This window comes from Theobroma cacao, chromosome 8 (assembly GCF_000208745.1).
Source record: "Theobroma cacao cultivar B97-61/B2 chromosome 8, Criollo_cocoa_genome_V2, whole genome shotgun sequence".
Lineage (NCBI taxonomy): Eukaryota > Viridiplantae > Streptophyta > Magnoliopsida > Malvales > Malvaceae > Theobroma > Theobroma cacao.
In genome coordinates, this window is record NC_030857.1 from 18,699,244 (window position 1) to 18,716,233 (window position 16,990).

At 36.2% G+C, this 16,990-nt stretch overlaps 3 protein-coding genes across 4 annotated transcripts; all 3 read left to right on the forward strand.

The window, feature by feature from the left end:
• On the forward strand, nt 6,978-9,590 carry LOC18593119 (G-type lectin S-receptor-like serine/threonine-protein kinase At1g34300). 2 transcript variants are annotated; one of them, XM_018125352.1, is made up of 2 exons: nt 7,220-7,505; nt 7,637-9,590. In XM_018125352.1, exons 1-2 carry the CDS (start codon nt 7,317-7,319, stop codon nt 9,518-9,520), a joined length of 2,073 nt encoding a protein of 690 aa, XP_017980841.1. In that variant the 5' UTR covers nt 7,220-7,316; the 3' UTR covers nt 9,521-9,590. The 2 variants fall into 2 exon arrangements, with proteins under 2 accessions (XP_007020241.2, XP_017980841.1); XM_007020179.2 differs by having other exon boundaries at nt 6,978-9,590.
• LOC18593121 (G-type lectin S-receptor-like serine/threonine-protein kinase At1g34300) lies at nt 11,574-14,506 on the forward strand. Its single transcript, XM_007020181.2, has one exon. It carries the CDS (start codon nt 11,820-11,822, stop codon nt 14,331-14,333), a length of 2,514 nt encoding a protein of 837 aa, XP_007020243.2. The 5' UTR covers nt 11,574-11,819; the 3' UTR covers nt 14,334-14,506.
• Nucleotides 14,659-16,505, forward strand: LOC18593122 (G-type lectin S-receptor-like serine/threonine-protein kinase At1g34300). Its single transcript, XM_018126015.1, has one exon. The coding sequence runs from the start codon at nt 15,147-15,149 to the stop codon at nt 16,347-16,349; it is 1,203 nt and encodes a 400-aa protein (XP_017981504.1). The 5' UTR covers nt 14,659-15,146; the 3' UTR covers nt 16,350-16,505.

Consider the following 16,990-nt stretch of genomic DNA (forward strand, 5'->3'; position numbering starts at 1 on the left):
GTGTGAGCATAAGATGTCATTGACATCTAACAATTGGGTTTTGGCGTGTCACCCCATAAACTATTACCACTCAGCGTGTCACCATAAAATGTCATCGACATCTAATAATTGGAGCGTGTGGTTGATGTAGTAATGCCACGTCACCATTATGATGACGTGACACTGCCACGTACACTTTTGGAATGGATTGTTAATGTGGCATTTATGACATTGATTGTTGATGTGGCACTTATGGTTTCAAGCTACCATGTGGCACGTCAAGAGGCTGTCACGTCGCATTCTTAGACATTAACACGTGGTAATTTATTTTTCAAAAGATGCACTTGCTGAGGTTCGAACCCAAGACCTCTAACAAATAAACTAGTGTCATGACCCTCACACCTAAATGTTTACATTTAATAATGCCTTATTTGAATTTCTTTTCTACTTTTCTTCACACTTTTTCTTTCTTATTTTTGTTTTTCTTTTCATAAAACTACATCGTTTTGGAACTTTCTTATTTTTGTCATTTTATGGAAAGAATGTTATTTGTCATTGTTGCTCGAAATCTGAGTCTGGTGAGATCATTTTTTTATACGGTATCTTTCCATGATGTATTTATCTAAAATTAATTATAAAACTTGTTAAAAATTATACCAATTGACATAAATTAAATAATATATGATATTACATAGCAAATTATCAAGATCAGTAACAAACAATATGACAATTTTCTATTCATTGATCAAAACTAAATACTTCAAATAATCAAATAATATATCTACAAAATAAATCAAAAAAATAAAGACTCAGCTACAAGAGGAAACTGAAAAACACAAAATATGAATGAATGTAAGAAACTACATGAGGAAATTGCGAGAAAGGTATTGCACATAGCTCACAAATTTAGTTAGGTCAAGAAACTGTCTTCATCTACAAGACACTCTACGTTTTCAAACATTGTCTTTTGTATTGGACAGGTGTTGCATGTGTGATTGCTTTGTCAACAAGTTGAACATGCTTTCGGTCATCACACTCGTGGAGGCAACTATTGACTTAGAAATGGTGCTAGATTTATGGATGGAACTATACATGGGGATGGGCAATTCTGTCTATTATGCCCTTACCTCTTGTATTGCGAACATCTCTGTGCTTGATTGCCTTCACCAGCAGATGGAATCTTTTTCCTCCTAGGTTTTCTCGCTTGGCCTTGCAAAGGGGAGGGAAGATGTCCCACTCACTAAGAAGCCCTATTGGGCGAATGGACCCCACATAACCTTCCACCAAAACAGTTGTCTTGTATTAGTCAGCATAGAATTCAACGACTTCACATTTGCATTTACTGAAAAATACAATGAACTCAATGTTCAAGCACAATGTAAATGCTATGTTAATTAAGGTTCAAATAACAAATAAAGATATCTTGACTTTATTGTCGCAATGGCATGGCTGCATGGTAGTAGATCTGTCTGGAACTCACAACATGAACACGTCTTCTTGGATAGGTTTACAAGTCTGTCCATCTTCCTATCTTTAACTTCGAACTCCACTCAATTGATAGGTTTAACTACAAAGCGATGTGCATCATTGAACCACTTGCTCAACTATTGGCAACTTAAGGGCTGAGAGGCGTGGTCACCTTGACGACCTTTTCATACTGATCATGGAACCAACGCTGGAACATGTCTTTGATGAACTCAATCAAAACAGTGATTGGCATTTGTCTTGCATGCTTCAAGTATGAGTTAACACATTCCGCAATGTTGGATGTCATGAGTTGGTATCACCTTGCCAGTGAACGTGCACGTGCCCATCTCTCAAGGCCTATTCTCATAAAGTCAGTGTGGGCTCCCGCGTGAATCTGCTTAAGTTGGTTTATATGTCTGTTGAAATCGAAAACCTTATAGGAATCTTGAGCAAAAGTGAAAATCATAGAAATGTCATCAAACTTGAACTTGATTTTAACTTTTTTCTTCAAGTGGTAACTGCATAAACCGTGGTCCGCTTTTGGGTATGCATTTGGGATTGCTTTTTTAATACCTAGATACTAATCAGAAATGAACATAGTATTTTCAGGACAACCAGCCACATGACGTAGCTTGCGAAGAAACCACGTCCACGAGTCTTCGTCTTTAACATGGCCTATGCCAAATGCAACTGGATATGTGCACTCGTTCGCATCTTTGCATACAGTGACAAACAGAACACCCTTGAACTTGACTTTCAAATGTGTTGCATCAATTGCAACTATAAGACTCATTACATCCCCAAACCCCTAAATACAAGCCCCGTATGACTAAAAACATTATTTGAATCCTTATGCCTCATCAGTAGCCACTGTAGTGATTGTGTCAAGATTTTCTCATTCTAACATATAAAAATATGAGTGTAGTAGTTGAAATGACTCCTTTGAGGGACCAAAAACAAACTTCTTCGCATAATCATTCACTTGCCAGGTCTTACCATACAAGCATTCCAATCCCCACTGAACCTTCATCTTACCAATTATGTTTTTAAGTCTCAATGCTACTCTATTAGCTTGAAGCTTTTGTGACATAAGTTCACAAATTATCTTCACACTCGCAGTTCAAAATCACCTTTGCAAACCATCAACAGTACACGTGTGTACTTTGTGGAACGTCCAAACTTGCCAATGTTCTCCTTCAGGTAACTTCATTGCACACGCATCGAACTTGCATGCCTTGTCCTGGCAACCAACATTAAAACGACCTTTACATGACCTTTTTACTCTTATCTCAAACTGCTCTTTTAGAGCCAACATGTTCTAAGCTCATTTCAACTCGGCCTTCGAGGAAAACATTTTTTCTTTGTATAAGCGACCATCGACATATGTCAACTCTTCAGTGGTAATTGTTTGAAAGGATAACCTTTCTGCACCTAGAATTAGCCACATACAAGAAATCTCTGCATTTCCCTTTTCCTGATAACTGTCATCGATTAATGTCTCAAGCAAACGAATCCGGTTTTCACCAGTGATGAGGTTATTGTATATGGGTCATCACAGTGAACATTTCCTATATCAACACATCCAACAAGTTCCGTTTCACCTTCAACATTATTGCAAATTGGAATATCACTGTCGTAAAGCCAGTCATTGTTTAAACTGTCATCATGCCATTCATTAGTCCCGTCATTTGAATTGTCATCAAATCTATCTTCACCGACAGGGAACGATTCTCATTTCCTTCATCAGATGTAGTATTATCGTCGAATATCGTAGTGTCACCCTTCAACGTCGCAATGTCACCCTTCAACGTCGTAGTGTTATCCTCAAGTGTCGTAGTCTCATTTGAAAATGCCATTACACCCTCTATAGTTTCACTTGATTGTTGCATTTGTTGGACAAAAGCAAGTAATTGGTTCGATGGACATGCTGATCGAAATTATACAGCCAACTATTCTATGAATGTCTTGTGTCTACTGTGTTGCACAAACTCTTGTGCATACGTCAATTGCCATTGTTGTGGGTTACAGACCGAGTGCTGTTGTATAAGTGAAGCATTGTAAATCTAATTTTTATTAAGCTGATTACCATGTTGTACAACTTCTTCATGTGACATAATATTTGTTTAGCATTCCTTAATGGTGACATACCCAGTTAGAACATTCTTTTGTTCTAGCAGAATTAATGCAACATCCTCATCGTCTTTGATAATTAGGCGTGATAGCTCTCAGAGTGTACTGATCAATGCATGTAACCTTTGAATTTATGAGTTTACCCCAACAACATTTTCAACCAACTTTATCAAGCCTGCAAACGACAAATCACTCCTAACCCCCTGTATTCGTGACTCACCATCCTTGTAAATGCCATCCACCCACTGACCACCATGTCTTATCACAAGTCGCACAAATGAAACTCTACTGAAATTTTGAAAGCAAAAAATTTGTTAGTCATTTTATACATTACATGTCGTGTTCTAAAATTTGTCAGTCATGTTGTTACATGCCATTTTTAAAAAATCTTATACGCTATGTTCAAAAAATGTTACACGCCATGTTCAAAAATGTTACACGTTACTTTCAAAAATGTTACACGTAAGTTCTAAATTGTTACATGCCATGTTCACAACATGTTACACGCCATATTCAATAAAACTGTTACACGCCATGTGCTAACACATGTTATTTCAATATATTTTTTACACACCATGTGCATTATAGATGCATGCCGTGTAATAACTCTAGGCAATGTTTTAATCCATGTTCTAATTTATACAAAAAGTTTTAAAAATTAATGCATTGTAGTAATAAACCCAATAACATACCTTGATGTCATTTCTATTATAGGGTCTGTTTATCGATGACGATATGGCTAGATGCCGAGTGATAGACCATAACACTATAACGATGGTGCTCAATAGAAAGTTGATAGAGCTAATACAGTTCAGAGAGCTGAAAAACCTGATCACGATGGTGCTCAACAGAGAGTTGACAGAGTTGATACAATTCAGAAAGCTGAGAGAGAGTTGAGTGAGCTGAAATAGCTGATAATTTATTTTTATTTTCTCTATGGTGGGAGGGAGATATCAAGAGATTAATTTGTCAGGATGTTCTTAAGGGCATTTTGGTTTGCTCATGTTTGTTTTGGGTAAAAACAAATAACTTTTTATGGGTGGTTGTTTCTGGAATCACCTTATGAGGTGGGTTATTTCTCACAATTTTCTCTAAAATATATTTCTCATCATTTTTTATGGAAATAGATCATCTTGTAAAGAAGTGATATACTTTTTGTGCAAGGGAATGAAAGAGTTGTGATGTCAACAAAAATGAGCCTCGGTTGCTGGTTTGCTTGTGATTATGTTGATTTTTATAGTTCAGTTCAGGGTGTAAATTTTACATGTAAATTGGAGGTTTATTTTGTAGGGTTTGTTTTTATTGAATATGTATTGGGCGTCTATATAAGGATGGATGTTTTTATTTTAATCTTTGTTTACGGCACCTACAAAGGTGTTTTGGAGGTCATGCTATATTTTAAGAGTGAACAAAATTAATCCAGACCAATTATCCACCCAAATCAAATGCGATTTGGACAAAACAGTTCAATCTGATTAGTCCATTGGATCAATTTGTCTAAAATATTTGGTCAAATTGGTTTTTTGTTTGGTTCTCAGTTTTAAAATTTTTGGACCAATCTCACCTAAAAAACCCAAACTAATTTTTATATATTTATATACTATATATATTAATATATATAATATTTTTTATATATTAAGAAGAATTGATAATAAACTTAATTAATAATTTATTTAAAATATATTAGGGTATTATATGTACGTATATAAATCATAATCATAGTAATTTAATATTAGTTATATATATTTATTTATTTATAAATCTATATTAATATGAAATTACAAGTTATATTTTTTAAATGATATAAGTTATATGTTAACATTATAATATATGATAGTAAATATCCTACATATTAATATGTTATAATTATTACATTTAAATAATGTTTCGTAATATAAAATATTATGAATATATATATATATATATATAATTGTATAAATATATTATATATACATGTATTTAATTTATATAAACATTACTATAATTTATAATAAACTTTATTTATATGATTATACTTAATAATTTTATTAGTTATCACATTTGATTTTATAACATATTGTTTATAATTTGTTATTATTTTTACAAACTTTGATATAAAACATTATAACATATAAGTTATGTTATTAATTTCATATATATATATATATATAATAAAATCGTATATTATATATATTATATATACATATATTTAATTTATACATAAGTATTACTATGACTTATAATAGACTTTATTTATATGATTATATAAAACTTTTTAACATATAATTTGTATCATTAATTATATATATAATAAAGTAATATTATATATATATATATTTAATTTACACATAAGCATTCGTTAACTTATAATAAGCTTTATTTATATGATTACACTTAATAAGTTTATTATCTATCACCTTAGATTTTATAACATATTGTTTATAATTAATTATTATTTATACAAATTTTGATATAAAATATTATAACATATAAGTTATATCATTAATTTCATATATATATAATTATAAATGAAGTTTATAAATTTTAATATTATAATATGTAAAAGAAAAAGTGATAAAATTTTTTATTCATTGGGTCAAAACTGAACCAGTCAAACTAATTCTATATTTGGTCGGTTTAATCTTTTTTTATATTTAATCAGTTTTGATTGATTTTTTAAAAATGATTGATTCATTTAGTCTTTAAGTATGGTGGACCAAACCACGCAATATACCCATTTGCTCACCTTTACTATATTTGTGGTTGTATGGTTTATATGGTAGGAATTGTTGTAGAGGTTTTTTTTTTTATTTCATCTGCTGTTTAGGTTGTAGGATAGGTGATGTTTTCCTGCTATCTTGACTTGTTTGCTATTAATCTAATTTAGCTTTTTTGAAAAATATGATCCCACATCACTTTCATGCAAGATTATTGAATTCCTACCAAACATATGGTGATTTGTAAGATTATTTAATTCCTACCAAACATGGTGATCTAATCACTAAGCGCAAATTACTATAGATTTTGAGACGATCCCTCTTACACCAAGCACTACCTAAATGTATTGCTCCTTGAATTTCGTAAATAGCGTATGACCTTTATGTATTTATAAATCATAATAAATTAAAATTTTTACAAAACACTTTTTAATAATCTTGTGTAAATGGGTTTTTAAATTTATATTTATTGAAATTTAATTAATATAATTAAGATAAAAAATTAAGAAAAGGACGTTTTGAAATTTTCATGGACCCATGGCGACTAAGGGAGCAAGGCAACTTTTTAACTGCTCCAGAGTCCTTGACGTGAGAAAGCAAAGTTTCACTTCCGCCATGAGAAAATCGGCTAAAACAGTCTCTTTCATCCTTTGCGTTACTCAATTTCAACACTCGTCTCCTTAAATGCAATGATGGTATGGACTATCAAAAAGGGAAAAGAAAGCAGCCTAGAAAACATGGCTAAATTATTCCCTTTTCTGCTTCTTCAACTCCATCTTCTCTTCGTCGTTTCTTCATCGTCCACTATCATACCTCTAGGCTCAACTCTTCACGCTTCAGATGCAAATCAATCCTGGTCATCACCCAGCTCCACCTTCTCGTTTTCCTTCATTCCTGTAACTCCCTCTTCTTATGTAGCTGCCATCACCTACTCCGTTGGAGTTACTGTATGGTCGGCTGGTGATGGCAGCAATAGCGCTGGAGCCGTTGTTGACTCTGGTGGGACTCTACGTTTGCTTCTCACCGGAGCCCTCCGCCTAGTTAATGGCTCCGGCACCATTATTTGGGACTCTGGTACTGCTGACCGAGGTGTCTCACATGCGTCTCTTGACGATTCAGGCAACTTTCAGCTGCTTAACAATGATAGTTCCCCAATATGGTCCTCGTTTGAGAACCCAACTGATACCCTCGTTCCTTCACAGAATTTTTCGGTTGGCAAGATTTTGCGTTCAGGTTCTTACTCGTTATCTCTTAATGAAATAGGGAATCTTACTTTAAAGTGGAATAATAGTATAGAATACTGGAATCTAGGATTCAACTCTTCTAGCAAAGGAAATTTGACTTCACCTAGATATGTATTGCAGTCTGCTGGAATTTTGAGAGGCTTCGATCCTTCGTTTTCTAGTGGAATGATTATGGCTTATAGTACTGACTACGGTGAAGGGAATGGTGTGTTCAGATTTTTGAGGATGGATAGTGATGGTAATTTGAGGATTTATAGCACTAGTAAGGGGAGTGGGAATATAACCCCGACATGGGCAGCTGTAACTGACCAGTGTCAGGTTTTTGGATACTGTGGCAACATGGGGATTTGCAGTTACAAAGATGTGAATCCCATTTGCGGATGCCCATCCCAGAATTTTGAGCTCATTGATGCAAATGATCGTAGAAAAGGATGCAAGAGGAAAGTGGAGATTGAGGATTGTCCAGGGGACATTACCATGTTAGAATTAGGACATGCCAAATTTTTAACTTATCCACCTGAGGTTTCCTCTCAGACATTTATCGTGGGAATCGTAGCTTGTAGAATGAATTGTCTTGGGAGCGATTCCTGCATTGCTTCCACTTTGGTAGCTGATGGAAGTGGATCTTGTTACATGAAAACCCCAGATTTTGTTAGTGGTTATCAGAATGCGATTCTTCCTAGCACCTCATTCGTGAAAGTTTGTGGGCCAGCGGTTCCAAACGCATCACCATACCAAGATATTGCAGGGAACGATAACAATTCGAGGTCATCTGTGTTGATTGTTGCTGTTGTGGCTTTGGCCATCCTTTTGATTTTGGTTGCGTTATTGATTGGTTTTTGGTGCTGCTGTTACCCAAGTAGTCCCAAATTTGGGCATAAGTCAGCTCAATATGTACTTGTTGATTATGCATCTGGTGCGCCGGTGAAGTTCTCATACAAGGAACTACAACAGTACACAAAGGGGTTTTCAGAGAGGCTTGGAGAAGGAGGTTTTGGGGCTGTTTACAAAGGGACACTTGCTAATAGAATGGTGGTTGCAGTGAAGCAACTAGAGGGAATTGAGCAGGGTGAGAAACAATTCAGGATGGAAGTTGCAACTATTAGTAGTACACACCATTTGAATTTGGTGAGATTGGTGGGATTTTGCACTGATGGGCGTCATAGGCTTTTAGTGTATGAATTCATGAAAAATGGTTCACTTGACAATTTCCTTTTTATGTCGAAAGACAAGGGGAAATCATTGAATTGGGAAAATCGATTTAACATCGCTCTTGGAACAGCTAAAGGTATCACTTATCTTCACGAGGAATGTCGAGATTGCATAATTCACTGTGACATAAAACCGGAAAACATTCTTTTAGATGAAAGTTACACTGCTAAAGTGTCAGATTTTGGCCTTGCAAAGCTTATGAATCCAAAGGATAATAGGTACCTGTCCTTAGCAAGTATTAGAGGGACAAGAGGATATTTGGCACCCGAGTGGCTTGCTAATCTCCCGATAACTTCAAAATGTGATGTTTATAGTTATGGAATGGTTTTGTTAGAGATAGTGAGTGGAACAAGGAATTTCGAGGTCTCAACAGAAACAGATGGTAAAAGATTCTCTTTGTGGGCTTATGAGGAGTTCGAGAAGGGTAATATTGAGGGCATTGTTGACAAAAGACTAGAAGAAGTTGATATTGAGCAAGTGGTAAGGGCAATTATGGTGAGCTTTTGGTGCATCCAGGAGCAACCTTCCCAGAGGCCAATGATGGGAAAAGTGGTGCAGATGCTAGAAGGAGTCATCGATATTGAGAGGCCAGGAGCGCCAAAAGTGGTTGCTGAAGGGGCCACGAGAGGAACAGGCACAACGGTGAACAGTAATATCAGCGCATTCTCAACATATGCATCTTCATCATCCCAATCCATAGGAGTTTTGCCTTTCAGATCAGAGAGGGATATGGGGAGGGAATCTTCTTCCCTACTAGGCTTAGAGAGAAGTGAGACAGATCCACACTCGTGATTTGCCTGCAAAAAACAAGTTTAATGCATGGGAGATTTTAAATAATAAAGTATAATTGTTTTAGTAGATTGTTACAATTATTTTAGTAGTTCCAGTCAACTATCAAATCAAATTGTTTTCTAATTCTGCTTCCTTTAAACAGTTTGAAGTAGAGTTCCTCAAATTTTCACTTCCATTTGAGAATAAAATTTGACAAATCAACTGAAGTTTCTGCAACTTTTGTTCTGTTAGCAGAAAGAACAAGCATAGTCCATTATTTCAAGTCAAAGTAGTGTACATCTAAACATGACAGGAAAATAATTTTAATTGAAGAAGCTAATTATTTGAAACTTTTTCCCCTGTTGTGTGTACAGTGACAATTGCTATTGCTAGTGCTGCAATAGATTTTATAACCTGAATTTTTTCTTGAAGCTGTAATGTAACTCAATTCAATTCAAGTTTGAATTTGTCAAAACTAATAGAAACTTCTAACTGTAACATGCCGTTTCAATTAGGGTATTTGAATCTGTTAAAAACATATAATTCTAAGGGTACTGCTATAGACCTTCACTGGTACATGAGTATTCAATTTGGATTATTCATGGTTCAACTTCTTTGTTTGGTGGGTGGAGAGGGGAGAGAAGGTTTGTTCCGACAGAACAGACCAGAAGCCAATCCTTCCTCCTTTCGTGAACGACCAGCTGGAAACAGACGTGGAATAAACAAAACCAAAAGGCACGAAACAAATGACTACGGACAGTATCCTCCCTCTTTAAAAGACCGAAACTGGCATCCCATAACACCCCCAAACCTTAATACAGAAACAAAGAAAAAATGACCCTCCAATTCCTCCGTTTCTTCCTGTTCCTAGCAACTTTCTTCTCTGTTCCATCATCAGCCACAATCCCTTCAGGCGCCACCGTCTACGCCTCAACCCCAAATCAAACATGGTCCTCACCCAATTCCACCTTCTCCATCTCCTTCATCTCCACGAGCCCCAATGTTTACACTGCCTCCATCACCTACTCTGGTGGAGTTCCAATTTGGACAGAAGGCAGCAATGTTGACTCCGGTGGGGCCCTTCAGTTTCTCCACAGCGGAGCTCTACGCCTCTATATTTCTTACCAAAGATGATGATCTAATCACCAAATGCAAATCACTGTAGATTTTGAGACGATCACTCAACACGAAACACTACCTAAGCCTTTTACTCCCTCAATGTTTCATAAATAGTGTCGTTTGAGTTTGATTTAGATATTCTTAAGTTTGATCCTTATTTATTTATAAATTATAAATAATTTAAATTAAAAAATACTTTTTAATAACTTTGTATAACATGGTTTTCAAATCTATGTTAATTAAAATTTAAAAAGTCAAATAATTAAAATAAGTAAGATTAAAATTAAAAAAAAAAGAAACCAAAAAACGGACATAAAAGGGTGTTTGTAATCAATATGCAAACTTGCTATTGGAGCTTTGAAATTTTCAGGGACCAAAGGCAAAAAATGGGGGTCTTTTCACTCCTATTTCTTGTACTTAATTACAAACAAATTTAGGAAAATGGCTTGATATTTTATCACAGTTAGTTTTATAATGGTCACTTATCTCAACAAATAGACAATGACCCAAATGGTTTGTAAAAGTTGTGGATCGAGAAAGTATGAATAATTGAATAAGCATGTCAAAAGGTAAGGTATTAGGTATTTTTAACATATTCTAATCCGAATCTTATTATTTTATAAGATTTTGAAATTTATAAATATCTAATTAAATTTTTGAATTGTTATATACACTCTTATCCTAATATCCTAAACACTATTCATTAAATACATGATTAAATAAATTTAAACTAATTTTTATGTATAGTATTAGTGAAAATTAAAGTAAAATTAATTTATAAAAAAATTAAAGTTTAAAGGCATATCTATCTTGAATAAAGTATTATCTTAATTGAAAGAAATTTATGAAAAAAAAAAATATATAAAAAAAAATAAAATTTAATATTAAAAATTATTATTTATAGGAAATCCATTAGCATCCCCGAGTAAGAATGAAGAATGGAAAGGTGTAAGACCGACAAGTTTAAACTTTTACTACTTCTAACTTCTAAAAAGGGTTATTGCTTTCTTCCGTATCTCTACCAAAATTCTACTGCAAAAAGAGGGTGAACTTTCTGCCATGAACAAATTCTTCCCTTCCTTGACCGTACAATGTTTTCGTTCTTTGTCTTTACTCAACTTCGACTCCTTGTCTTGTTAAATGAAATGATGGGATAACAAAAAGGTAACAGAATGCAAATAAACACCATAGACTACAACATATGGCTAAGTTATCCCTTTTTCTGCTCCTTCTCCTCCATCTTCTCTTCACCGTTTCGTCATCGTCCACTATCATACCTCTAGGCTCAACTCTTCACGCTTCAGATGCAAATCAATCCTGGTCGTCACCCAGCTCCACCTTCTCACTTTCCTTCATTCCTGTAGCTCCCTTTTCTTATGTAGCTGCCATCACCTACTCCGCTGGAGTTACAGTATGGTCGGCTGGTGGTGGCAGCCATAGCGCTGGAGCCGTTGTTGACTCTGGTGGGACTCTACATTTGCTTCTCACTGGAGCCCTCCGCCTAATTAATGGCTCCGGCACCATTGTTTGGGAATCTGGTACTGCCGACCGAGGTGTCTCACATGCGTCTCTTGACGATTCAGGCAACTTTCAGCTGCTTAACAATGATAGTTCCCCAACATGGTCCTCGTTCGAGAACCCGACTGATACCCTCGTTCCTTCACAGAATTTTACTGTTGGTAAGAGTTTGGGTTCAGGTTCTTACTCGTTATCTCTTAACAAAATAGGGAATCTTACTTTAAAGTGGAATAATAGTATAGAATACTGGAATCTAGGATTCAACTCTTCCATCAAAGGAAATTTGACTTCACCTAGATATGTATTGGAGTCTACTGGAATTTTGAGAGGCTTTGATCCTTCGCTTTCTAGTGGAATGATTATGGCTTATAGTACTGACTACGGTGAAGGGAATGGTGCGTTCAGATTTTTGAGGATGGATAGTGATGGTAATTTGAGGATTTATAGCACTAGTAAGGGGAGTGGGAATATAACCTCGACATGGGCAGCTGTAACTGACCAGTGTCAGGTTTTTGGATACTGTGGCAACATGGGGATTTGCAGTTACAAAGATATGAATCCCATTTGTGGATGCCCATCCCAGAATTTTGAGCTCATTGATGTAAATGATAGTAGAAAAGGATGCAAGAGGAAAGTGGAAATTGAGGATTGCCCAGGGAATTTTACCATGATAGAATTAGGACATGCTAAATTTTTAACTTATCCACCCGAGGTTTCCCCTCAGACATTTTACGAGGGAATTCTAGCTTGTAGAGTGAATTGTTTTGGGAGTGGTTCTTGCATTGCTTCCACTTCAGTAGCTGATGGAAGTGGATCTTGTTACATGAAAACCCCAGATTTTGTTAGTGGTTACCAGAATGCGATTCTTCCTAGCACCTCATTCGTGAAAGTTTGTTGGCCAGCGGTCCCAAATCCATCACCATACCAAGATAATGCAGGGAAGGATAACAATTCGAGGTCACCTATGTTGATAGTTGCTGTTGTGGTTTTGGCCAGCCTTTTGGTTTTGGTAGCGTTATTGATTGGTTTTTGGTGCTGCTGTTACCGAAGTAGTCCCAAATTTGGGCATATATCAGCTCGATATGTACTTGTTGATTATGCATCTGGCGCGCCAGTGAAGTTCTCATACAAGGAACTGCAACAGTATACAAAAGGGTTTTCGGAGAGGCTTGGAACAGGAGGTTTTGGGGCTGTTTACAAAGGAACACTTGCTAATAGTATGGTGGTTGCTGTGAAGCAACTAGAGGGAATTGAGCAGGGTGAGAAACAATTCAGAATGGAAGTTGCAACTATTAGTAGCACACACCATTTGAATTTGGTGAGATTAATGGGATTTTGCACTGATGGGCATCATAGGCTTTTAGTCTATGAATTCATGAAAAATGGTTCACTTGACAATTTCCTTTTTATGTCGAAAGACAAGAAGGGGAAATGGTTGAATTGGAAAAATCGATTTAACATCGCTCTTGGAACAGCTAAAGGAATCACTTATCTTCACGAGGAATGTCGAGATTGCATAATTCACTGTGACATAAAACCGGAAAACATTCTTTTAGATGAAAGTTACACTGCTAAAGTGTCAGATTTTGGCCTTGCAAAGCTTATGAATCCAAAGAATAATCGGTACCTGTCCTTAGCAAGTATTAGAGGGACAAGAGGATATTTGGCACCCGAGTGGCTTGCTAATCTCCCGATAACTTCAAAATGTGACGTTTATAGTTATGGAATGGTTTTGTTAGAGATAGTGAGTGGGACAAGGAATTTCGAGGTCTCAACAGAAACAGATGGTAAAAGATTCTCTTTGTGGGCTTATGAGGAGTTTCAGAAGGGTAATGTTGAGGGCATTGTTGACAAAAGACTAGAAGAAGTTGATATTGAGCAAGTGGTAAGGGCAATCATGGTGAGCTTTTGGTGCATCCAGGAGCAACCTTCCCAGAGGCCAATGATGGGAAAAGTGGTGCAGATGCTAGAAGGAGTCATCGATATTGAGAGGCCAGGAGCGCCAAAAGTGGTTGCTGAAGGGTCCACGAGAGGAACAAGCACAACGGTGAACAGTAATATCAGTGCATTCTCAACATATGCATCTTCATCATCCCAATCCATAGGAGTTTTGCCTTTCAGATCAGAGAGGGATATGGGGAGGGAATCTTCTTCCCTACTTGGCTTAGAGAGAAGTGAGACAGATCCACACTCGTGATTTGCCTGCAAAAAACAGGTTTAATGCATGGGAGATTTTAAATAATAAATTATTATTGTTTTAGTAGATTATTACAATTATTTTAGTTGATTCCAGTCAACTATCAACTCAAATTGTTTTCCAATTCTGCTTCCTTGAAGCAGCTTGAAGTAGAGTTCCAGAAATTTGCACTTCCGTTTGAGAATAAAATTTGACAAATCAACTGAAGTTTCTGCAACTTTTGTTCTGTCAACAGAAAGAACAAACCTAGTCCATTATTTCAAGTCGAAGTAGTGTACATCCAAACATGACAGGAATATAATTTTAATTGAAGATGCTAATTATTTGAAACTTTTTCCCCTGTTGTGTATATAGTGACAATTGCTAATGCTGCAAAAGATTTTATAACCTGAATTTTTTCCTAAAGCTGCAATATAACTCAATTCAGTTCAATTCAAGTTTGAATTTGTCAAAACTAATAGAAACTTCTAACTGTAACATACCGTTTCATTTGGGGTATTTGAATCCGTCAAAAACATATAATTCTATGGGTATTGCTATAGACCTTCACTGGTACATGACTATTCAATTTGGATTAGTCATGGTTCAACTTCTTTGTTTGGTGGGTGGAGAGGGGAGAGAAGGCTTATTCCCACAGAACAGGGCTGAAGCCAATCCTCCCTCCTTTCGTGAACGACCAGCTGGAAACAGAAGTGGAATAAACAAACCCAAAAGGCACGAAACAAATGACTACGGACAGTATCCTCCCTCTTTAAAAGACCGAAACTGGCATCCCATAACACCCCCAAACCTTAATACAGAAACAAAGAAAAAATGACCCTCCAATTCCTCTGTTTCTTCCTGTTCCTAGCAACTTTCTTCTCTGTTCCATCATCAGCCACAATCCCTTTAGGCGTCACCCTCTACGCCTCAACCCCAAATCAAACATGGTCCTCACCCAATTCCACCTTCTCCATCTCCTTCATCTCCACGAGCCCCAATGTGTACACTGCCTCCATCACCTACTCTGGTGGAGTTCCAATTTGGACAGCAGGCAGCAATGTTGACTCCGGTGGGGCTCTCCATTTACTCCCTAACGGAGCTCTACGCCTCACCGATGGCACAGGCGCCACTCTCTGGGACTCTGACACGGCAAACCGTGGAGTTTCTTACGCATCCCTGGAAGACTCAGGGGAACTTAGGCTACTCACCAATGCTAGTATCGTAGTCTGGTCTTCGTTTGATAACCCCACTGATACTATCCTCCCATCGCAGAATTTTACTGTAGGGAAGGTTCTGCGATCTGGGTTGTATTCTTTTTCTTTTCTAAGGTCGGGCAATCTGGCTTTGGAATGGAATGAAAGTGTTGTGTATTGGAATAAAGGATTGAATTTTACATTACGTGCTAATTTAACTACGGCCAGCTTAGTGTTGCAGGCTATCGGAATCTTGTCAGTTTTTGATCCTACATCGACTAATGGAGATATCGTGGCTTATAGTAGTGATTATGCAGAAGGAAGTGATATATTGAGGTTTTTGAGGTTAGATAGTGATGGGAATTTAAGGATTTATAGTTCAGCTAGGGGTAGTGGAACTACAACAATTAGATGGGCAGCTGTTTCTGATCAGTGTGAGGTTTTTGGTTACTGTGGGAACCTTGGAATCTGTGGTTACAACGGTTCATACCCGATTTGCGAGTGCCCATCTCAGGATTTCGAGCATGTTGATGCGAATGATGGAAGAAAAGGGTGTAGAAGGAAAGTTGAGATTGAGGATTGTCCTGGGAATGCTACCATGTTGCAATTGGATCATGCCGTGTTTTTGACTTATCCACGCGAGGTCTTCTCTCAGACTTTCTTCGTGGGGATATCAGCTTGTAGATTAAACTGTCTAGTGAGTCCACCTTGCGTTGCTGCCACTTCTTTGGCCAATGGATCAGGGCTTTGTTACTTGAAAACGTCAGGCTTTGTTTCTGGATATCAGGGTCCAGTAATTCCTAGCACTTCTTATGTCAAGGTTTGTGGTTCACAGGCATAATCTTCATCCAAACTGTAGGAGTTTTGCCTTCAGCTTCAGAGAGGATTATGAAGATGGAATGCACCACTTCTATGCACGTCAAATTCTATATGAAACATGAAGCAATAAGCTTATTATTATATGTATTAAACTAATATATTACAATTTTTGGTTTCCATCAAATTATTAGCCAATTAACATATTTATTAGAGTGACAGTCCAACTTAAAACTCATTTATATGTATGGTTAGAACTTACAATTTGAAATAAAAAACAGTACGTAATATCATTTGAATTAATGAAAAGAAAAATAAATTAAATGATACAAATTTATAATTTAGGTTTAGAGTAGGTGTAAATCATATTATTTATTGTTGAAAAGAAAACATTAAGCTACTAGTAAGCTCTAAATTTACGATTTAGGGGAAGCTATATATGTTTTCATTTAAAGTATTTCTTTTCAGCTTTATATATTCAAATTAAATTTTTTTGGCTAAAACATGATAAAACCTTTTCTACACTGATGGTATTAAAATAATATTGTAGCGTTATTTTGTTAATTATTTTCATTTTTCTCTTGTGTTTTACCTTCCACTACTATTTTTTCCAGAGCGTAGTTGCAAGGTATGATTTTTATTATTTAAATATTTTAACTCTTTGAA